This window comes from Bubalus bubalis, chromosome 14 (assembly GCF_019923935.1).
Source record: "Bubalus bubalis isolate 160015118507 breed Murrah chromosome 14, NDDB_SH_1, whole genome shotgun sequence".
NCBI classification, from domain to species: Eukaryota; Metazoa; Chordata; class Mammalia; order Artiodactyla; family Bovidae; genus Bubalus; species Bubalus bubalis.
This window is the reverse complement of record NC_059170.1, coordinates 46,294,999-46,315,486: the sequence shown is the minus strand read 5'-3', so window position 1 is coordinate 46,315,486 and position 20,488 is coordinate 46,294,999. Positions and strand designations below refer to the sequence as shown.

Here is a 20,488-nt window from a genome sequence, read left to right as displayed (position 1 = left end):
GCACTACTGAAATGGGCATGGCATCTGTCTTTCCCTGCCTGACGTAGGCTCAAACTGGCTGATAATCTCCTGAAACAGTCACTTCTCAGAGGCTCGGAGGCCTGTGGATTTGGGGTCTACACTCCAAAGACAGGCAAAAAGGGCTCAGGAAAATAGCCAATGCCTGCAGGTTAATCTTCTGTTTAGTCTGTGATCAGTCAATTTACCTGTATATTGCCCGAGTTTCCAATATCAGCTCTATGAGACCAAGTATTAGTAACTCCACGTCTTCTGTAGCCACGACAGTGCTTCTAATCAAAGAATCTGGGGTCATGGGTCCCCAGGACACAGCAGAGGTCACTCACCAGCTTGGCTGTGCTTGAGTCACACTTATCTTTATCAGGAAGTCCAGCCTGCAATCTCATGAATTCATAGCGCTGGTTACCAAGGGGATGGGACGTACATAGCAAGAGATTGCAGTGAAAGCTGTGTAGTGGGGAGGGTCTGGAGGAACAGTCCGGAGACCGAGGATTTCCTTTAAAACCTCCCCCTCAACTAGGAAGTCCTGCTCCTCCATGAGCCACAGTGTCTTTTTCTATAAAATGAGACAGTTAGACCAAGCCAGGGTGCCACTCAACTGCCCTAAGTTATAATCATGTGGAAGGACTTTGGGATGTGATAATGGGAAGTGGTGGGACCTCCAGCTTGAACTTTTTAAACATATGACCCTCTTAAGGCCATCCAAATGTAATTTTAGAAAAATATTTTTACATTGTAAACACTTTCAATTTGGGGATAATTTTAGACTTAAAAATTTTGCAAAAAATTGCACACAGGTACACCCATGTTCACAGCAGCATGATTCACAATAGCCAAGAGGTGGAAGGTGTCCATCAGCTGGTAAATGGTGTCCATCAGATGGTGAATGGATGAACACAACGTGTACATACAAGCAATGGAATATTATTCAGCCAGAAAAAGGGGAAGGGAATTCGGACAATGCTTCACACAGATGAACCTTGAAGCTATTCAGCTGAGTGAAGTAAGTCAGTCACAAAAGGATAAATATTGTGTGATTCCACTTACATGAGATACCTAGAGTAGTGAAATTCTTAGAGACAGAGAGTAGAATGGTGGCAGCCAGGACCTTGGGGAGAAGATATGAGGGGTTATTTAATGAACATAGAGTTAAATGTGTAGGATGGAAAGAGCTCTGGGTATCAATAGTAGTGAGGGTTATACAACGGTGGAGAGATACTTAGTGTCGCTAAACTGTGCACTGAATACTTCAAAATGAAAAGTTTTATATTATGTATATTTTACCACAATAAAAATTACTCTTTTTTAAATAGCAGAAAGTTCCCATATACCCCTTATCCAGCTTTTCCAAAGTCAACGTGGACAAAACCATAGGACAATTATCAAAGCCAGGAAAAACATTGCTACAACACTGATAATTAATCTACAGATTTGGTTCACATTATTCCAGTTGTTCCACTAATGTCCTTATTTCTGATTTAGGACCCAATCCAAGATAGGAATTGATTTTGTTTTCCTGTATCGTTAGTCTCCTCCAGTTTTGAAAATTTCTACTGTCCTGATTTGACTTTCATGAACTTGAAGATTTGGAAGGATAGTAGCCAGCTAAGGGCTTCCTCTGACTGAACACAGATTACCTTTTTTGGCAAGAAAATCATATAAGTGATGTCTCCTTCTCAGCGTATCGTATCAGGAGGCACGTGATTTTGATGTGTTTCATCTGTGGTGAGATTAACTTGGATAGCTTGGTTGAGGGGGTCTCTGCCAGATTTCTCCACCATAAAGGTATTATTTCTCTTTGTTTATCATTAGATGTGACCCACTATTTTAGCATCCTTTGGTGACACTGGCCAACCACAATTATTTGTTTTTTTTTTTTTAAATGGAGTGTAATTGCTTTACAATGTTGTGTTAGTTTCTGCTGTACAACATGAGTCAGCTGTAAGTATACACATATCCCCTCCCTCTTGAGCCTTCTTTCCCCCACCCCACCATCCCACACCTCTAGGTCATCACAGAGCAACCGAGCCGAGCTCCCTGTGCTATACAGCAGCTTCCCACTAACCACTGTTTTACAATGGTAGTGTATATATGTGTTAGTGCTACTCTCTCAATTCCTCCCACCCTCCTCTACCACTGACCGTGTCCACAAGTCCATGCCCCACGTCTGTGTCTACCATCGTAATTATTCATGGTGCTTCCAAATGGTGATATTCAGCTTCCTTTCATGACTTCTACTTTTGTTAATTGGAATTCTACTGTAAGAAAGAGTTTTCCATTTGCCTCTATTCAAATTTAATTAAAAAAAAATCAGTAAAACAGAGCCAAAACAATGTCTGTCCAAAGCTCAATGGTGCTTGATCACCCCAAATTTCCTTTCTTGTTAAAAATTCACAGATTCTTCATGCCTTCCAGAATAGGAAATAAAATTCCCAAGTTTTTACCACCTGATTGTGGTCACAGGCACAAGTCTTTAGAGAGCAAAAGATGAGCACACCTACATTTCTTTTTTCCCTTCTCCATCTTCTCTCTTCCTTTTTGATAAATCTTAACATTTCCCTGAGTACATCAGCAGGGTTAAGTAGAGAAAACATTCAAGAACCTCTGAGCCTGGAAAGATGCACATGAAATATTTATGTTTAATTTGCCCTGAAGAAGGTGGTTTTAATGAACAGAAACTAAATCACAAATGCTACAGTGTTCTAAAAAATTTTCATTCACACACCCCTAGCCAAACTTGCTGTGCCCTTGAAGTTCATCCAGTATCTGCTTCCTTGGCCTCAGATCCCCTCCTCCAGTGCCAGGAATGTCCCTTGAAGGCCCTTATCTGGGCTGCTCCAGGCTGGTATCACCAACTGACAGACAGCTAATACTAGTGTGGAGTTTCAAATCTGCACAGTCCTAAAAATGGAAGGAATATAAAACTTTTTTTTTTCAGCTACCCATTTGTTCCTGTATTCCATTGCTGAGTAACAAACCAACCCCAAACTTATTAGTTTAAAGCAACAACTATTTTTTAAACTTTTTATTTAATAATGGAGTATAGCCAATGATTACCGCACAACTGCACTCATCTCATATGCTAGTAAAGTAATGCTCAAAATTCTCCAGTCTTCAACAATACATGAACCATGAAATTCCAGATGTTCAAGCTGGTTTTAGAAAAGGCAGACGAACCAGAGATCAAATTGCCAGCATCTGCTGGATCATCAAAAAAGCAAGTGAGTTCCAGAGAAACATCTATTTCTGCTTTATTGACTATGCCAAAGCCTTTGACTGTGTGGATCATAATAAACTCTGGAAAATTCTTAAAGAGATGGGAATACCAGACCACCTGACCTATCTCTTGAGAAATCTATATGCAGGTCAGGAAGCACCAGTTAGAACTGGACATGGAACAACAGACTGGTTCCAAATAGGAAGAGGGATCATCAAAGCTATATATTGTCACCCTGCTTATTTAACTTACATGCAGTGTATATCATGAGAAACGCTGGGCTGGATGAAGCACAAGCTGGAATCAAGATTGCCGGGAGAAATATCAATAACCTCAGATATGCAGATGACACCACCCTTATTGCAGAAAGTGAAGAACTAAAGAGCCTCTTGATGAAAGTGAAAGAGGAGAGTGAAAGTTGGCTTAAAGCTCAACATTCAGAAAATGAAGATCATGGCATCTGGTCCCATCACTTCATGGCAAATAGATGGAGAAACAGTGGCAGACTTTATATTTGGGGGCTCCAAAATCACTGCAGATGGTGATTGCGGCCATGAAATTAAAAGACACTTACTTCTTGGAAGATAAGTTATGACCAACCTAGACAACATATTAAAAAGCAGAGACATTACTTTGCCAACAAAGGTCCTTCCAGTCAAGGCTATAGTTTTTCCAGCAGTCATGAATGGATGTGAGAGTTGGAATATAAAGAAAGCTGAGTGCAGAAGAATTGATGCTTTTGAACTGTGGTGTTGGAGAAGACTCTTGAGAGTCCCTGGGACTGCGAGGAGATCCAACCAGTCCATCCTAAAGGAAATCAGTCCTGAATATTCATTGGAAGGACTGATATTCAAGCTGAAACTCCAACACTTTGGCCACCTGATGCGAAGAGCTGACTCATTTGAAAAGACCCTGATGCTGGGAAAGATTGAGGGCAGGAGGAGAAGGAGACAACAGAGGATAAGATGGTTGGATGGTATCACTGACTCAATGGACATGAGTTTGAGTAAACTCTGGGATTTGGTGATGGACAGGGAGACCTGGCGTGCTGCAATCCATGGGGTCGCAAAGAGTTGGACACAACTGAGTGACTGAACTGAACTGAACCGATAGCCAATGAACAATGTTGTGGTAGTTTCAGGTGGACAGCAAAGGGACTCAGCCATACATTTACATGTATCCATTCTCTCTCAAACTTCCCTCCCATCCAGGCTGTCACATAACATTGAGCAGAGCTCCCTGTGTTATACAATAGTAGGTCCTTGTTGGTTATCCATTTTAAACATGGCACTGTGTACATGTCCATCCCAAACTCCCTCTCTTTTCCTCCCATCCTTCCCCTCTGGGAACTTGAGTTTGTTCTCCAAGTCTGTGAACCTGTTAATAAAACAACAGCTACATTATTATGTTCATGGACTTGGATCAAAGATTCATACAGGCACAATGGGGGGACCTGGGGATGGTCCACATGGGATCCATTTTAATGGCTAATGGCCTGCAGTTTCCTTTTCTTGTGATGCCTAAGAGAAGAGACTAGAGAAGTTGGTGTGGGGATGAACATAAAGGGAAGTCTCTATGGATGAGAAGAGAAGATGAAAAGATAGATGAAAACTACAGTAGTGGAGGAAGGGAGGTGAACATATTACATCAGAAAAGCAGGGAGACGGGGAGGAGAGCAGTGACAGAGAACCAGAGGGTCTCATGTGGAGTCCCATCCCAGGAGCCCCAGCATGCACCCTGGCTCTGGCATCCCTGTCCAGGGGCACCCCCAGAAGCTAACCTTGCCTGTGTCTGTCTGACTCTTTGCAGCTCCCCTTTGCTGAAGGCCTGTACCATTTTTATCACAATGGCCTGGCCAAGGCCAAGAGAAGACGCAGCCTACAGCATCAGCAGCAGCTGGAGAGAGACCCCAGGGTGAGTCTTCCTAGAAACCTGCCTTCTAACCTCTGCGGCCACAGATGAGCCTGTGGAGGGAGTGTGCAAGGGTGGGGCAGGGGGCAGGACTGTGGAGTAAAGGCACTCAGTGGGTGTGTTGCAATCACCCACATGGATCCTTCGCAGAGTGGTCCTGGGGACTCTGCTCCTCTGTCTTACACTTAATAATTTTACCCTGGAGAGGCCAAGGGAAGGGAGTAAACAGGGATACCACCCCTTTTCTGGCCTTTCCTCTTGCATTGTTATGTGAGGATTTCGGGTTGCCAGGGGATGTGCTTTGGCCTCTGATGGATGGGAAGACACCAGCAGTTTAATGAGTCGTTTTATGGGAGGGTTCTCCTGGTGAATCCACATGCCCTGAGGAGACTGCCATGCCCCATGTGGTGAACGGGAACATGAGAGGGCCAGCAAGCCATCAGCTTGCAGGAGACAGCTGGCTTCTCCTGTCCACACACGACTGAGTCCACGGCCTCCTCTGCCCATCTGCCCATCACGGCACTTTCTGGTCTATGTCACCCAGGCCCCCCGTCTTCCTGATGCTTAGGACTCCCACTCTGAACTCCAATCTTTACCTTCTCTTGGACTCTAGGTCTCAATTTCCACTCCCTTCCCCTCCCTGGAAATTTAAATCCATTTTCTTACAACCAAACTCATCACCCTGTCCAAAAGTATCCTTCTCCAGTGTTCCCACTTCCTGTTTTCTCACTTTGGGCAACAATCGTTGAACCCTCCCCCTCTAACCCCTTCTGCTCTCCCCACTCATTCAACTGGGAGGTTCTGATTTCTTATAGACAGCTCACCAAGAGGGAAAGTCATCATCCAGGCAGCTTGCTATCTGTACGCTGAAGGCTTCATGCCCTCTTGCCCAGGACATGGGGGACACAGATGTAAAGAGGGCAGATGTTTGAATTAGACATTTACATATGACACTCCTTTTGAGCTGGTGGAATCTAGAATCATTCTGGTGGGGCTTTTCATGGAAACGTGACTGCGCTGAATGTGGACTTTAATTAGGAATACAGATGAAGCAGACTCCCCGAGCCGATCACTAGCTGACATGCCACAGGCAATTTTCCTGGAACTCCTCAACCCAGGGGATCCCACATTCCCTAGAATGGAAACACTGCTTTGAGAATCCACTTAATCTTTGCTTTTGCAGTAGGTTTAAAGATGTCTGTGCTGTCATCTCAGGCCAAGCATTCTTAAAGGGTCTGTTGTAGAAGCTGGCACCATTACTTAAGAGAGAAGCTCTTTTCTGTCATCACATCCTTGACCTTGACTGTACCAGTTCAGTGTCTGGGGATGCCCTTGAGAAGCCCATGGGCAGGGAATCCTGCCTGTCTCACCTGTGTACCCAGAGAAGGTACCAGTGGACCATGACCGCCCTGGTACATGTGACACTGGTTTTCCTTATGCTTCATGCCTGCCCCATGGTCTTACCCTTTATGGTCAATTCTTTACTTTTATTTATATAATTCTTAAAACTCCCTTGTGTGTCTCTCCTTTTCCATGATTAAAGACAGTGCCCCAAGATCATTCAGAGAGAAATAATGAAAGAAACTGGGAAAGAAGGAAAATGATGCTTAAGAGGTTTGGATCAGGAAAGGGAACCAAGAAATAGTGAAACTAAGAAGCCATCATTTGGTTCAGAGAGACACCTTGAGCCCATTAGATTAAGATTGTTTTATTCTTGCACTTACTTGAAACGATCTTTGAAATGTTGATTCTTGAAGTGTATAGAGATGTTTCTGAAAGAGAAGACAATATGATGGGATGGGGAATAAAGAAGGAAATCCTGCATTGGTGATTCCAGTCACTTGTCTTTCTCCTCAGTGTAGTATCTATTTTATCCAAACGGAGCATCCATTCTCTCTCCATTGCCCATTATAAGGGTCCTGGTAGCCACTTGCCTCTGCCTGCTGGGGGTATCCATCTGCCCTATCCACAGAGAACAAGAGAAGATAACAGTGAAATTGAAGATCATAAATCTCCTGTATCTTTTATCTGCTTTCTCATACAGGTTAGGTGTCAGGGCTGCTGTCATTAATACAATCATTTTAGGAAAAGAAATAAAGCATAAAATCTCATAACTCTTTGCAAAATGAAAAAAAAAAAAACAACCCTGCTAGTAATGATTGCCTTGTTCCCAAATGTGAGATTAAGGCCTGAGTCTTTTCTGCATGACATGCTTGGGGTCATCTAGTTTTGACATCAGCTAATACCAAAACATGAGGATGACTGCTCTTAACAAAAAAGCGTTGACAATGGAGAGTACAACAGCTGTATTATAAGGATGCTGTGAGGCCTGTGGACTTATAGACTTCAACAAAAGACAAATACATTGAGTTAGGACACCTCAATGTGGGGGTTCCCAAGCACATTCAAACAAGGTGCAGAAAGAGAAGAAACTGGAAGAATAGACAGGAGAGGGGAAGGACTGGGTAGCTGAAAGGATGTTTTTGTCTCTTGCACAGATGTTGCAAGTTACTTTCATGAATCAGGATCTTAAGAGCAAGTTGTTTTAGCAACTATATTCCAATTAAAAAATAAGTAAATAATAATAATAAAGAATAACAGAGCCACAATATGGAGGAAGCTTGGGTCCCTGAATTACCACATGGAGGAGAAACAAGGCACTGGCCTGAGTTCCTTACCAGGACTGTTTTAGAAACAAGAATAAATATTCTATGGTTGGAATCATAAAATATTAATAAATAAATGAGATAAAATTTTATAGGTATTTGAACACTAGAACAAAATATCTATTTCATCGCTTTTCCACACCAAAAATCAGTCCCACCAAGAAAAAAAGCTTGATTATTTAAAATACTTCATGATATTTCAGTGAAAAAGGGCACAGGTAAAATAAAAGGGCTTAATGAAAGGGAAAAAAAGACCAAGTTATTTCATCCTTCTGTGAAACATGTTATCTCATAGACCAATCGACTTGAATCATGTTTGCTGCCCCAGCTTCCTTCTTACCCCGTCTCTGCAGTATTTCCTGGCCACCCTCACTTGCTATTCTCGGGCTTGTTAAGGCAAATACAGAGTCCGAGGAGCCATGCACATACTCCCAGTATGGTTTTAGCTTCTACAGACTCTCAGGGCTCAATCCACCTAAGTAGATTTTTAACAAAAGAAACCACCAAGCTCTCCTATCAACCCAAGAAATAAAGAAGACAAAGATAGAGGACCAAACTTCTGATCAGAAATTTCAAGGAATTTTTGTCCTTCATTTCACTACTAAATTTTTTGTTAAAGGAAAAGAAGAAAAAGACTAGAAAGGGATAACATGGGCTTTTGCCCACACCAACACAGTGCTACTTTCAGTATGTTTACATTTGTTCATCAATATGGAGGGAAGTAGCTAAGAAAACCCCCACTCCAGTACTCTTGCCTGGAAAATCTCATGGACGGAGGAGCCTGGAGGGCTGCAGTCTATGGGGTCGCTGAGGGTCGGCCACAACTGAGCGACTTCACTTTCACTTTTACTTTCATGCATTGGAGAAGGAAATGGCAACCCACTCCAGTGTTCTTGCCTGGAGAATCCCAAGGACGGGGCAGCCTGGTGGGCTGCCGTCTCTGGGGTTGCACAGAGTCGGACACGACTGAAGTGACTTAGCAGCAGTAGCAGCAGCAGCTAAGAAAAATATTCGGATGCAGGACTATTTTAAAGGTGCTCCCTTGTCTTTCCGTTTCTTTCTGCTAAGAGGATTAGCATAATGCTGTGTAACACCATTTAGATGCTAAAAAGCAAAAATTGCATCTTTATTTCTAGGTATCTTTCTATAGTACCATTCTAAGTACACAGTAGATGCTCGATAAATGACTGTCACATGAATAGATGGATGGTTAATAATTTTTCTTCAGGGTTTTAATCCATGAAATAATATTGTTCTTCTCATCTTATGTTTTCATTATTATTCTAAAGTGGAAACAGAAGTATTGCTGTCTTTCCAGGGCCTCCTTTAAATACATTCTTAATTGTGGATGAAAGAAACCACTTCATTTCATCATTTTCAACTCTTGTCACTGAGAATCCCGTGAACAGTCAGCTTTTAATTTCCAAAGTCACTCTGTGTTCCTGCTCATATTCAAAGTCACAGTGCAACCACTGAAGCAAGAACAATGTGTTTGGAAAGTACGAATAGCTAAAATAATGTGAAAATGTAATAAATAAACCCAAAGCTAGAATGAAATAAGAAAACTGAAAATTCCTTCTCAGCATCAAGGTCAAGAACAATTAATCCACGTTCAAAGCCTCTGTGACATTGGTCAAACTTTAGCTAAGAGCAGCATCAACAAATCTTAAAGTCAAACTAAACTATGGTCCACAGTCTACATATCAAACCCCATACATTCAACAAGTGCTTGAAAAGCCACTGGGAAATAGATTTATTTAAAACATTTGTTTCACAGTCCTTCACATCTGCTCATCTGACATAGAGAGCATTGAAATGAAATATGTTCAAAAATTTAAAGACTCAGTTACTCAATGAGAAACTCCCACTAGTCATATGGAAGCCAGATAATTTAACAATAATAATAATAATAATAACCTGAATGTCATTTGTTGAGAAAGTTATATTTGATTTAAGAATTTCAAGCATTTATTTCCTTTTCTCAGCAATGATACTAGACCATCCAATTATCTCTTGGGGTTCTCTTTAAACCTGTTTCAAGTCAGAAACTCCTATCAGTCCACTGAAACCTTTTCTTATTTCCCCTGGTCTCAAAGAATATTACATGTTTCCTCTGCATTCTTTACATGGGAGCTACTTCTTCCTAGCTTCTTCCACATCCAAGAGTGTTGACAAGTCTTATAACCATAGGTGTCAGCACATGACCCCATAGTGAGTCAGTTTTGTTCTTTAAGGATCTATTCGGAGCATATGTGTGAGTTTTTAGGGCACTCCAAAAACCTACAAAAGTTAGTTTCACTGGATAGTCCTTCAAAAATCTCACAGACCATGCAACCTGAAAAAAAAAGAGAACTTTGTCTATTCTTTAAAACTAACTGGACATGTCTGGTGTGATCTGTTTGTAAAAATCTGAATAATGAGTGAATCAGGCTTTCTTTGTTTGTGGGACTTCATAATACCATAATTGATAATGCTTTTTTAATAGAGTCATTATGGTAACTGAAACTCAGGTGGTTGACAGAAGCTGAAAATGGCTTGTAAGTGCCATTTGGGTCCTTCAGCAATTCAAACAAGCAGAAAAATTCATCTACCTTCTTCCTCCACGAGTTACATGAAATTTTGTCATAATCACTAAGCTCTTAGCTTCCAAGCATTTTCAAACACCTGGCATCAGTCACAGTAATTTGTAATGATAATGACAACCCACTAGTATGTTTCATGTCTTTCCTTTAATTAATATAACTATTTGATCACAGCCATCCCTCAGTTTCCATAAGGAACTGGTCCCTGGACCCCCGCAGATACCAAATTCCAGATGCTTAAGCCCTTTATGTAAGTGGCATCGAGAAGCTGGCCATCCATATCCGTGGGTTCTGTAAGGGCGGATACAGAAGGCTGACAGTACGTAGATTAAAAGTTGGAGAAGAGAAGAATAAAACACAATTATCTTCTGGAAAATCTACTTTCAAATCGACAATGTCGTGGAGAAAAATGCCTTCCCTCACTTTTCGTTTTGGTTTTGACAAAGCCTTCCCCCAGTGGGTATGTTCTGTCCTTATGTCACAGGGACACCTGAGGACATCCCAGCCTGCGGGGCTGGTGAAAACAAAAAATCCATCTTGTTAGTGCCTTTTAAAAAGAATTTTTAACAATAGGTTGATTTATTTGGTTGGTTGATTTTTATACCCTAGAAAAATTCTTTCCATTTTGTACATTTCTTTTTTTAATAGGTTGTTTTTTATCTTCATCAGTTCAGTTCATTTCAGTTGCTCAGTTATGTCCGACTCTTTGCAACTGGATGAACTGCAGCACGCCAGGCCTCCCTGTCCATCACCAACTCCCGGAGTTCACTCAGACTCACGTCCATCAAGTCAGTGATACCATCCAGCCATCTCATCCTCTGTCGTCCCCTTCTCCTCCTGACCCCAATCCCTCCCAGCATCACAGTCTTTTCCAGTGAGTCAACTCTTCACATGAGGTGGCCAAAGTACTGGAGTTTCAGCTTTAGCATCATTCCTTCCAAAGAACACCCAGGACTGATCTCCTTTAGAATGGACTGGTTGGATCTCCTTGCAGTCCATGGGACTCTCAAGAGTCTTCTCCAACACCACAGTTCAAAAGCATCAATTCTTGGGTGCTCAGCTTTCTTCACAGTCCAACTCTCACATCCATACATGACCACTGGAAAAACCATAGCCTTGACTAGACGGACATTTGTTGGCTAAGTAATGTCTCTGCTTTTGAATATGCTATCTAGGTTGGTTATAACTTTCCTTCCAAGGAGCAAGCATCTTTTAATTTCATGGCTGCAATCACCATCTGCAGTGATTTTGGAGCCCCCAAAAATAAAGTCTGACACTGTTTCCACTGTTTCCCAATCTATTTCCCATGAAGTGATGGGACCAGATGCCATGATCTTCGTTTTCTGAATGTTGAGCTTTAAGCCAACTTTTTCACTTTCCTCTTTCACTTTCATCAAGAGGCTTTTGAGTTCCTCTTCACTTTCTGCTGTAAGGCTGGTATCATCTGCATATCTGAGGTAATTATATTTCTCCTGGCAATCTTGATTCCAGCTTGTGTTTCTTCCAGCCCAGCGTTTCTCATGATGTACTCTGCATAGAAGTTAAATAAGCAGGGTGACAATATACAGCCTTGACATACTCCTTTTTCTATTTGGAACCAGTCTGTTGTTCCATGTCCAGTTCTAACTGTTGCTTCCTGACCTGCATATAGGTTTCTCAAGATGCAGGTCAGGTGGTCTGGTATTCCCATCTCTTTCAGAATTTCCCACAGTTGATTGTGATCCACACAGTCAAAGGCTTTGGCATAGTCAATAAAGCAGAAATAGATGTTTTTCTGGAACTCTCTTGCTTTTTCCATGATCCAGTGGATGTTGGCAATTTGATCTCTGGTTCATCTGCCTTTTCTAAAACCAGCTTGAACATCTGGAATTTCATTGTTCACATATTGCTGAAGCCTGGCTTGGAGAATTTTGAGCATTACTTGACTAGCATGTGAGATGAGTGCAATTGTGTGGTAGTTTGAGCATTCTTTGGCATTGCCTTTCTTTGGGATTAGAATGAAAACTGACCTTTTCCAGTCCTGTGGCAACTGCTGAGTTTTCCAAATTTGCTGGCATATTGAGTGCAGCACTTTCACAGCATCATCTTCCAGGATTTGAAATAGCTCAACTGGAATTCCATCACCTCCACTAGCTTTGTTCTTAGTGATGCTTTCTAAGGCCCACTTGACTTCACATTCCAGGATGTCTGGCTCTAGGTCAGTGATCACACCATCATGATTATCTGGGTCATGAAAATCTTTTTTGTACAGTTCTTCTGTGTATTCTTGCCACCTCTTCTTAATATCTTCTGCTTCTGTTAGGTCCATACCATTTCTGTCCTTTATTGTGCCCATCTTTGCATGAAATGTTTCCTTGGTATCTCTAATTTTCTTGAAGAGATCTCTAGTCTTTCCCATTTATCTTCATACTTGACTCTAAATTGGTGAGGTTTGTGGTGCTGAGATCCTGCTCTAAGAAATGGATAGGAATTCCTTGGTTTCTCTTCTGAATGTCTTCTCGAGGGAAAGAATTAAAGCTGATAGATTTAATCATTTTACTTATTTAGAAACACAGACAGAGTGAGTTTATTATAAATAGTACAGCAAGTACAATAGTATTTTAAATTGCTTTCATGCTTTTATTCCAGAGGGCCTTCATGGCTGCTTCTCTTCATCTCATTTCCTTGGAACACGAGTTGGACCAACAGTTGTTATTCCTTCTTGAAATGAAGGTAACAAAGAGATGGGTGTGTGCTTGAGTCACACACGAGTTTGAAAGCCAAAAACTGACTCAGGTCCCCAGTATTGGCCCCATCTTTTCCACCCTGGATTTAGGTCTCTTGGTCAGCAAGGGAGCAACCTATTTGGAATTGAGATTCTCACAGGGAAAGGACCATCCAGGACGCATGATTATAAGAGCTCTGGGGTCCACGGATATGATTGTGTCCGACTCTTTGCCACCCTATGGACTCTAGCTCGCCAGGCTCCTCTGTTTCTGGGGATTCTCCCAGCAAGAATACTGGAGTGGGTAGCCATGTCTTCTCCAGGGGACCTTCCCAACCCAGGGATCAAACCCAAGTCTCCTGCATGGCAGGCAGATTCTTCACAATCTGAGCCACCAGAGAAGCCCAGGAATACTGGAGTGGTAGCCTATCCCTCCTCCAGGAATCAAACTGGGGTCTCCTGTATTACAGGTGAATTCTTTACCAGCTGAGCTACCAGGGAAGCCCGTGGTCCATTGATAAAGTCATGCAAGTAGAGAGTTAGCCAGTGGTGAGGTTTGAAATTCCTTTAACTCTTGGGGCCTCGGAGGCACAGATTAGCTGGAATTCCCAAGAGACACTCCTGAGCAGGATAACAGGATTCATGGGTGCCTCTGGCATGTCTACTGCAAACAGAATAGTAAACTGGGGACATGGGGAGCTGAACAAAGTGAAGTTGATGCCAGAGGAAGACAGAGAAGGTGAGATGAGGCCCAGAAAACACATTTTTTAATTATTGGTGAAAATTGGATGAGACCCAGCCCCAAACCCACCCCTCAAGGATTGTCTCAATAACACTTGAACCTTGTGACCCCTTCAGTGACCTGGACCTTTCTTGCTCTGTTATCAGCTCAATTTTCTATCATGAAAAAAGGAACCACACTGATCACTTTGAAGAGGCAAATCACTCCTCAAGGAGTGCACAGAAAAACTTCGCATCATTTCTCCCTTTTTCCTCGGGTTTTTCCTCCCTGCTTCTATGCACCTTGTTTCCTCTCCTCGAGAACCCTGAAGTGGCAAACACACACTTTTAGAATGTGGGTCTCAGGGTTCGAAAGCAAAGCTCCTTTACAAAAAATGAACCACAAATGCAAGGGAACCACTACAGCAACATCTAGTAGGAAGGCATTTGGGCTTATACCTCTCCACACCCAACCAGCCAGCCAGCGACCTTGTGTACGTAAGTGGGGAGAAAGCACTTTACACGGTCTTTACACAGTCCTTCAAGATCCTGCTCATGACACTTCTGCAGGACTCAGGTGGCTGAGGAAGAAGAGCCCAGAGGGGAATCTCTCCAGGGCCTCTTCTCAGTTTAATTTCATAACGGTTGTTAAGATTGGTTCGTGTCTGTTGAAGGCTATTGTCTTAGTTTGGGTTCCTGCAAAAAGCAAACCCTGGGACAAGTACCTGGAAGAGGGTCACTTATTTGGGAGGTTGATCCTCAGACGCCCAAGAGGAAGAGTAAATTGATGGAGGGAAGTGACAAAAGTAAGCAGAGGCTGAGATTTACAGCAGGTCTGCATTTAGACAGCTGAGCCTCGGTTTCACGGGCACGCTTCAGAGCTGTCCCACCAGAAAGACAGTTGCCCTTTCTGGTGTCTCTTGTTTCTGAGCTGTCTGTTTCTGAGCTGATCTGAATGTTAAACCCCTGGTACATCCTGTGCATGAGCCTCAGAATGCGGGAGAGAGTCCCCAAGCAGAGGTAGAAATGGAGGTGCTTCATGGAAGAAGCTGTCGGCAGTGGCTGATGATCTCTCGCTACAAATCCTGCTGTCCAACCCATGCTAAGGATTAGCAGGCATCATCTCATTAATCCTCAGAAATCTCCTGTGCATTAAGTGGCATCGGATCCTGAGTCTACAGGCGAGGAAACAGGGGCTTAGGGAGGCTCATGACGTACTGACCATCCCATGGTTTGTGAGGGGTCCCCACACTGCATGGTGCTGCTGTGTCACTGACTTAGATTTCATAATTTCCCTGGTCCTCTGCACAAAGAGAATTGTAGAACAGGAAGATTCCATAGGAAACATTGATTCAACACTCTGCCTTCAAGCTTTAAAATATCATTGAGATAAAATAAACCTAAGAGGGTGACTTCTCTGGGGTCACACAGTCATGATTGAATGGGAAGAAATAATAAAACTGATGATGCCTTTCAATACCAGAGATGATTTAGATAGCAAGCTAAATGAGGATTGATATTGCTTATGAACTTGTGATTCTTTAAGAACTCGTTCTCACTCACGAATAATTGGATTCCCTCCATCAAAAGTAGTGTAATGGGAAAATATGAAGATATATCATCAGCTTATGTGATTTATGTGAACTCAACGCCTGAGTTATAAATGGAAATGTAAAAAAGGAAGGAAAATAAAAACAAAGTGGGCACTTCTGCTCAGGAGTCTGCTTAACCCATGTGTGCCCTCCAGGGGCCAGAATAAGCAGAGTCATCTAAGGATGCAGCCCACATCTTTCCCTCCCAGGTCATAGTGCGAGTGGTTCACCTTTCTGGGTGACAGCCTTTAGCATTTATAGATAATACTTCTTAAGTCAGAAAGAGAAAAACAAATGTAGTGTATTAATGCATATATATGGAATCTAGAAAAATGGTACTGATGAACCTATTTACAGGACAGGAATAGAGCCTCAGACATAGGGAACAGACTTACGGACACAGCAGGGGCAGGAGAGGGTGGGACAAATTGAGATAGTAACATGGAAACATGTACGTTACCATATGTAAAAGAGATAGCTAATGGAAAGTTGCTACATAACACAGGGAGCTCAGTGTGATGCTCTGCAACCACCTACAGGATGGGAAGGGATAGGAGATGGGATGGAGGTTCAAGAGGGAGAGAAACACATGTATATCTATGGCTGGTTCCTGTTGTTGTATGGCAGAAACCAACACAACATTGTAAAGCAGTTATCCTCAGTTAAAAATAAATTAAAAAATAATGAAAAAGATAATACTTCTGACGCAAAATATTTCCTAAGTACAAGCTAGCTTGTTCATCTGTTGTGTGAACAATGAGACAGGATTGGGTTCCTTGTGGAAGGAAATTCCACACATTTGTGATGCATTGAGACACAGTATATTGATTTCTAACTTTCCTAAGAAATGTCCGAAGTTCATTTTGACCATGCATAGTTTACATGTTACCTACTTCAGAACTCTGTCCCTACGGTGGGATTTCTCTACAAAAGAGTAAACAAAGATCGGGCTTTAGCTTGCATTCTGTGGAAACAGACTCTGAGGTGGGGAGTTGAGTGTATAAAAGATGTTTCTGAGAACGGGGTTGCAGTGTCTTCTCCCGTGACTCCTTCATTCTCAGATCAACAACACACATCTGATCCTTCTTGTCTTCACATCCCTCTGCTTCTCTTCTGCTTCAGGCTTCTGGGACTCCATTGGACCCACCCAGATAACCTAACATAATCCGCCTCTCTACATTTTAGCAGATTAGTCACCTTAATTCCATCCCCAAAGTCCCTTTTACCATGTGATATATCACATAGTCATGAGAGTGACACCAGGGTCTGGAGACCATGGGGACCAACATTCTGCCCTAAGCCTTGCCTTTCTGGCAATGTTGGCATGCCTCTAGGGTCGGCAACTTTCTCTAGGCAGCCCAGCTTCCCTCACTGGCCCCCTCCTAGGACTGCATGAGCTCAGAGGGAAAAGTAAATCTGTAGACACGCAACTTTGACCACACTTGGAGCCCAAAGGGTGAGCCTGAGAAACCCACATGGAGCAGATACTGACTTAGCTTCCCAACTAGTGACCAAATTCATTTTCTAGACCCCTCGTTAAGAGATAGGCTCAGCAAGTATAAACCTTCATGGGGTGCACATTTTTGAGAGTGATGAGAGCATCTGGAGAAGGAACAATGTGTTGGGGGAGGAAGCAAAAGAGAGCCACCTTTAGTGATGTTCTAACCCAAGGGAAACTGAATCTGCCCTAATCTGCTGGCTTCACGATTCAGCAGGGAGCACTTTCTGTGTCTCCTCTGGGCGCTGCAGATGTACCTGGCTTCCTGCCTCAAAGAGCTGCTGAGAGAGCTATAATTAACTCTTTGTGGGGAACAAGGGAGCTGTGTTTACTATGGATTCAGAAAGGCACAGGGAAAGCTGCTAAGGAGTAAGTCAGGCTTTTTCTAGATGTTGTGAGCTTATTTTAAATGATCACTTATGCTGACACTGTCTCACGGCCAAAAGAGAAAGAACACTGGAAGACACCGTTCGGATAGACTTCTGGGGAGGCGCGACTTTCTTTCTAAGAGGTTCTAACGCAGAGAAAAGCAATATGGAAAGAAGAAAGTGCTTTTGTATCATCCTAGTAATTCACAAGATGATAACTCTCAGAAGGCGAGCTGACAAACTTTTAGGACTTTCCACCAAAATCTTCAGTGTTTTTAAGGTGGATTTCCCCTGACCTGCCTCCCATCCAGGGCGTGTTTGATGTGTTCTGTGAGCAACAAGGATGCCAGTAAGACTGGGAAGATGTGTGCCAAGGAGAACAGGAAAAGAAATGAAGTCAGCAAGGAAGCAAGATCACATAAGACATTATAGGTCAGGATAAGGACTGAATCGACTGAATGAATGAATGAGATGGGATTGCTCTACTTTGGGGTGAATGGGGTGGGCATGGGGCTGCACACTGGAAATTAGATCAGTGCAAGGTGATGTCATCTTTCAGGAATGATGGTAGGGAAAGGATGGCAGCTTAAACCAGGGTAGAAGCTGGTCAAGGTGGTAAGAAACAAGTCTGATGTAGGGATGTTTCGTGAAGGTAGAGTCTTCAAATTTGCTGATTCATTGGAGAAGGAAATGGCAACCCACTCCAGTACTCTTGCCTGGAAAATTCCATGGACTGAGGAGCCTGGTAGGCTACAGTCCATGGGATCGCAAAAAGAGTCAAACACGACTGAGCAACTTCACTTTGTTGATAGATTAGATCAGGAATGGGAGAGGAACAGAGAACGCCAGGGTAACTAAGGCAGTTGGCCTGAGTTACTCGAGCACAGAGTAGATAGACTTTTATGTAGATGGACAGATGGGAGGAAAAGCACATTGATTGGGAGTGGGTAGGGAATCAAGAGACAAGTTTTAAGCATGTTAACATCCGAGAGTTGCTTGGAGCATCCAAGTAAAATAAGCAAGCACATTTAAAAGTTTAGGATTGAGGTTGGAGTTGATGACATAATTTGGGAGCCACCCATCTACTAATAGCATTCAATGCCATGAGACAAGTTGAAATTATCTGAGAAATGAGTGCAAATAGAGAAGATAATTTGTGTGGGACTGAGCCCGGGGCATTCTATTAATGAAAGTTAGAAATCTGGAAGATGACTGGGAGCCAGCAGAGGAAATAGAGAAGTTACAGATGCCAGAGAAAAAGGGTCAGAGGTCAAGCAAAGACCCATCTAGTCAATGTGTCCTACTCATTCACTTTTACCAGAGTATCAAGATATAATTATATTTGTATATAATTCCCTATAATTATTTCTTGCTAAAACCACCTAGAAATACCAATGGAAGATGAGTTTCTTCAGTTTTTCCATCTCCAACCTATTTTTTATGAAAGAGTATTGAAATTCATGACACATGCATGAGATTATGAAATAAAAATGGTGGCATGAATTTTAACTCAACCGGACACTGCTGTATCTGGGATGGATGGTGTGTTTTTAAGCAGGGAGTCACATTTGACTCAGAATGGATAAGAACCAATCTAAAACCTCAAGGCCAACGAGGCAATATCTCAGAGCCAAGCCAGTTCTGTGAGTTACTAGGTGGAGTTACCCAGAAATAGCCTCTGTTTGACATGGCAAGAGGGACATCTGAGTTGGGCACTTCTTTTTAATTTTGCTGCTGCTGCTGCTAAGTCGCTTCAGTCGTGTCTGACCCAGTGCGACCCCATAGACGGCAGCCCACCAGGCTCCCCCATCCCTGGGATTCTCCAGGCAAGAACACTGGAGTGGGTTGCCATTTCCTTCTCCAATGCATGAAAGTGAAAAGTGAAAGTGAAGTCGCTCAGTCGTGTCTGACTCTTATCGACCCAATGGACTGCAGCCTATTAGGCTCCTCTGTCCATGGGATTTTCCAGACAAGAGTACTGGAGTGGGTTGCCATTGCCTTCTCCGTCTTTTTAATTTTAAGAAACTATAAAAGCTATGAGACAGATCAGGTTGGACTGTAGACCCACAGGTAATAACCTTAATCGCCAATTCAGAAATGCAAAATCCAAGCTCTGTTGATTCTGCCTTGATCACATTTTCATGTATTTCAGAAAGGTAGAGTTCTTAAAATAATTCCCTGTTAAGATATAAAAATCTGTCTAGAAGGTAGACAGATATGAGCGGTTTCCTCACTCTGGAAACCGCTGCTCCAGAGTGAGCTATATTCAATGCTTAGTTGAAGGAGGTTCTCCGTGCCCCTTCATGATGACACAAACAAATGGTTAAAATAAGTATTTCTATCTGGCTGTGGGTTTTCCTAAGATCATGATTCATGGATAAGCCTAAGAAAGGTTTAAAAAAAAACAACCCACTCTCAAACTCTCTTGGAGTATTTTGAAACTGGTTTAGCCGTTTTGCTTTTATGATGTCCATTGATGTGTTTGTGATCACATCTTCATCCATAAGCAAGCTTGTGCTTTTCAGTCCAAGTCAAAGGAATTTAGAAAAATGAGAGGAAATGAATTCCTACCATTTCCAGTAGCTTCAAACCCTTGTGAGTGGAGTAGAGGAAATGACTGAAGCAGCTAGACAAAGAGATTCACTTCTGAATAACAGTCCAATTGCTAGAGATTATCCAATTGGTTTCCCATTATCTGTACTGAAAATATTGTGTTTTCCATCTTTTCTACGGCAAGTGTGTCCCAGTCAGCAATAAAGAGCTAATTGCCTGAGAGTAAACAGGTAAGACAAAACAATTTTCTGCTTTCCATTCCCCTTGAAAAAGGAAAGCAGCCCCCCTCATATAAAGGACTGCTTAATGGATGTCAGTTTGTAAGGACACCTCGGAGAAATGACAGGGGAAAGCCCTCCCAGAGAACAGAAGGAGTCGTGCCAACTCTTTGTGACCCCGGGGACTGTAGCCTGCCAGGCTCCTCTGTCCGTAGGATTCTCCAGGCAAGAATACTGGAGTGGGTTGCCATTTCCTTCTCCAAAACCAGAGTGGTTCACAAATTGATTGTGTGTAAACAGACTCAAAGAACTGCCAAGGGAGGGGCAAAAGGAGCATGATGGAGGGTGTGCCACCCAAGGTCATTCCTGGGTTCTGACACCAGCTCTAATAATAACTAGCCACGTTTCCTTGTCAAATCATTTTATCCCCCTGTCTTCAGT

General features: G+C 42.6%; 1 protein-coding gene across 1 annotated transcript in view; it reads left to right on the top strand.

Annotated features, from left to right (window-relative positions):
• The window catches only part of PCSK2 (proprotein convertase subtilisin/kexin type 2), a 242,675-nt gene that overhangs the window by 23,801 nt on the left and 198,386 nt on the right, over positions 1-20,488 (top strand). Inside the window, exon 2 of the mRNA XM_025264236.3 lies at positions 5,045-5,149. Within this exon, the coding sequence (XP_025120021.2) occupies positions 5,045-5,149 (105 nt within the window). The remainder of the gene's footprint in view (positions 1-5,044; positions 5,150-20,488) is intronic.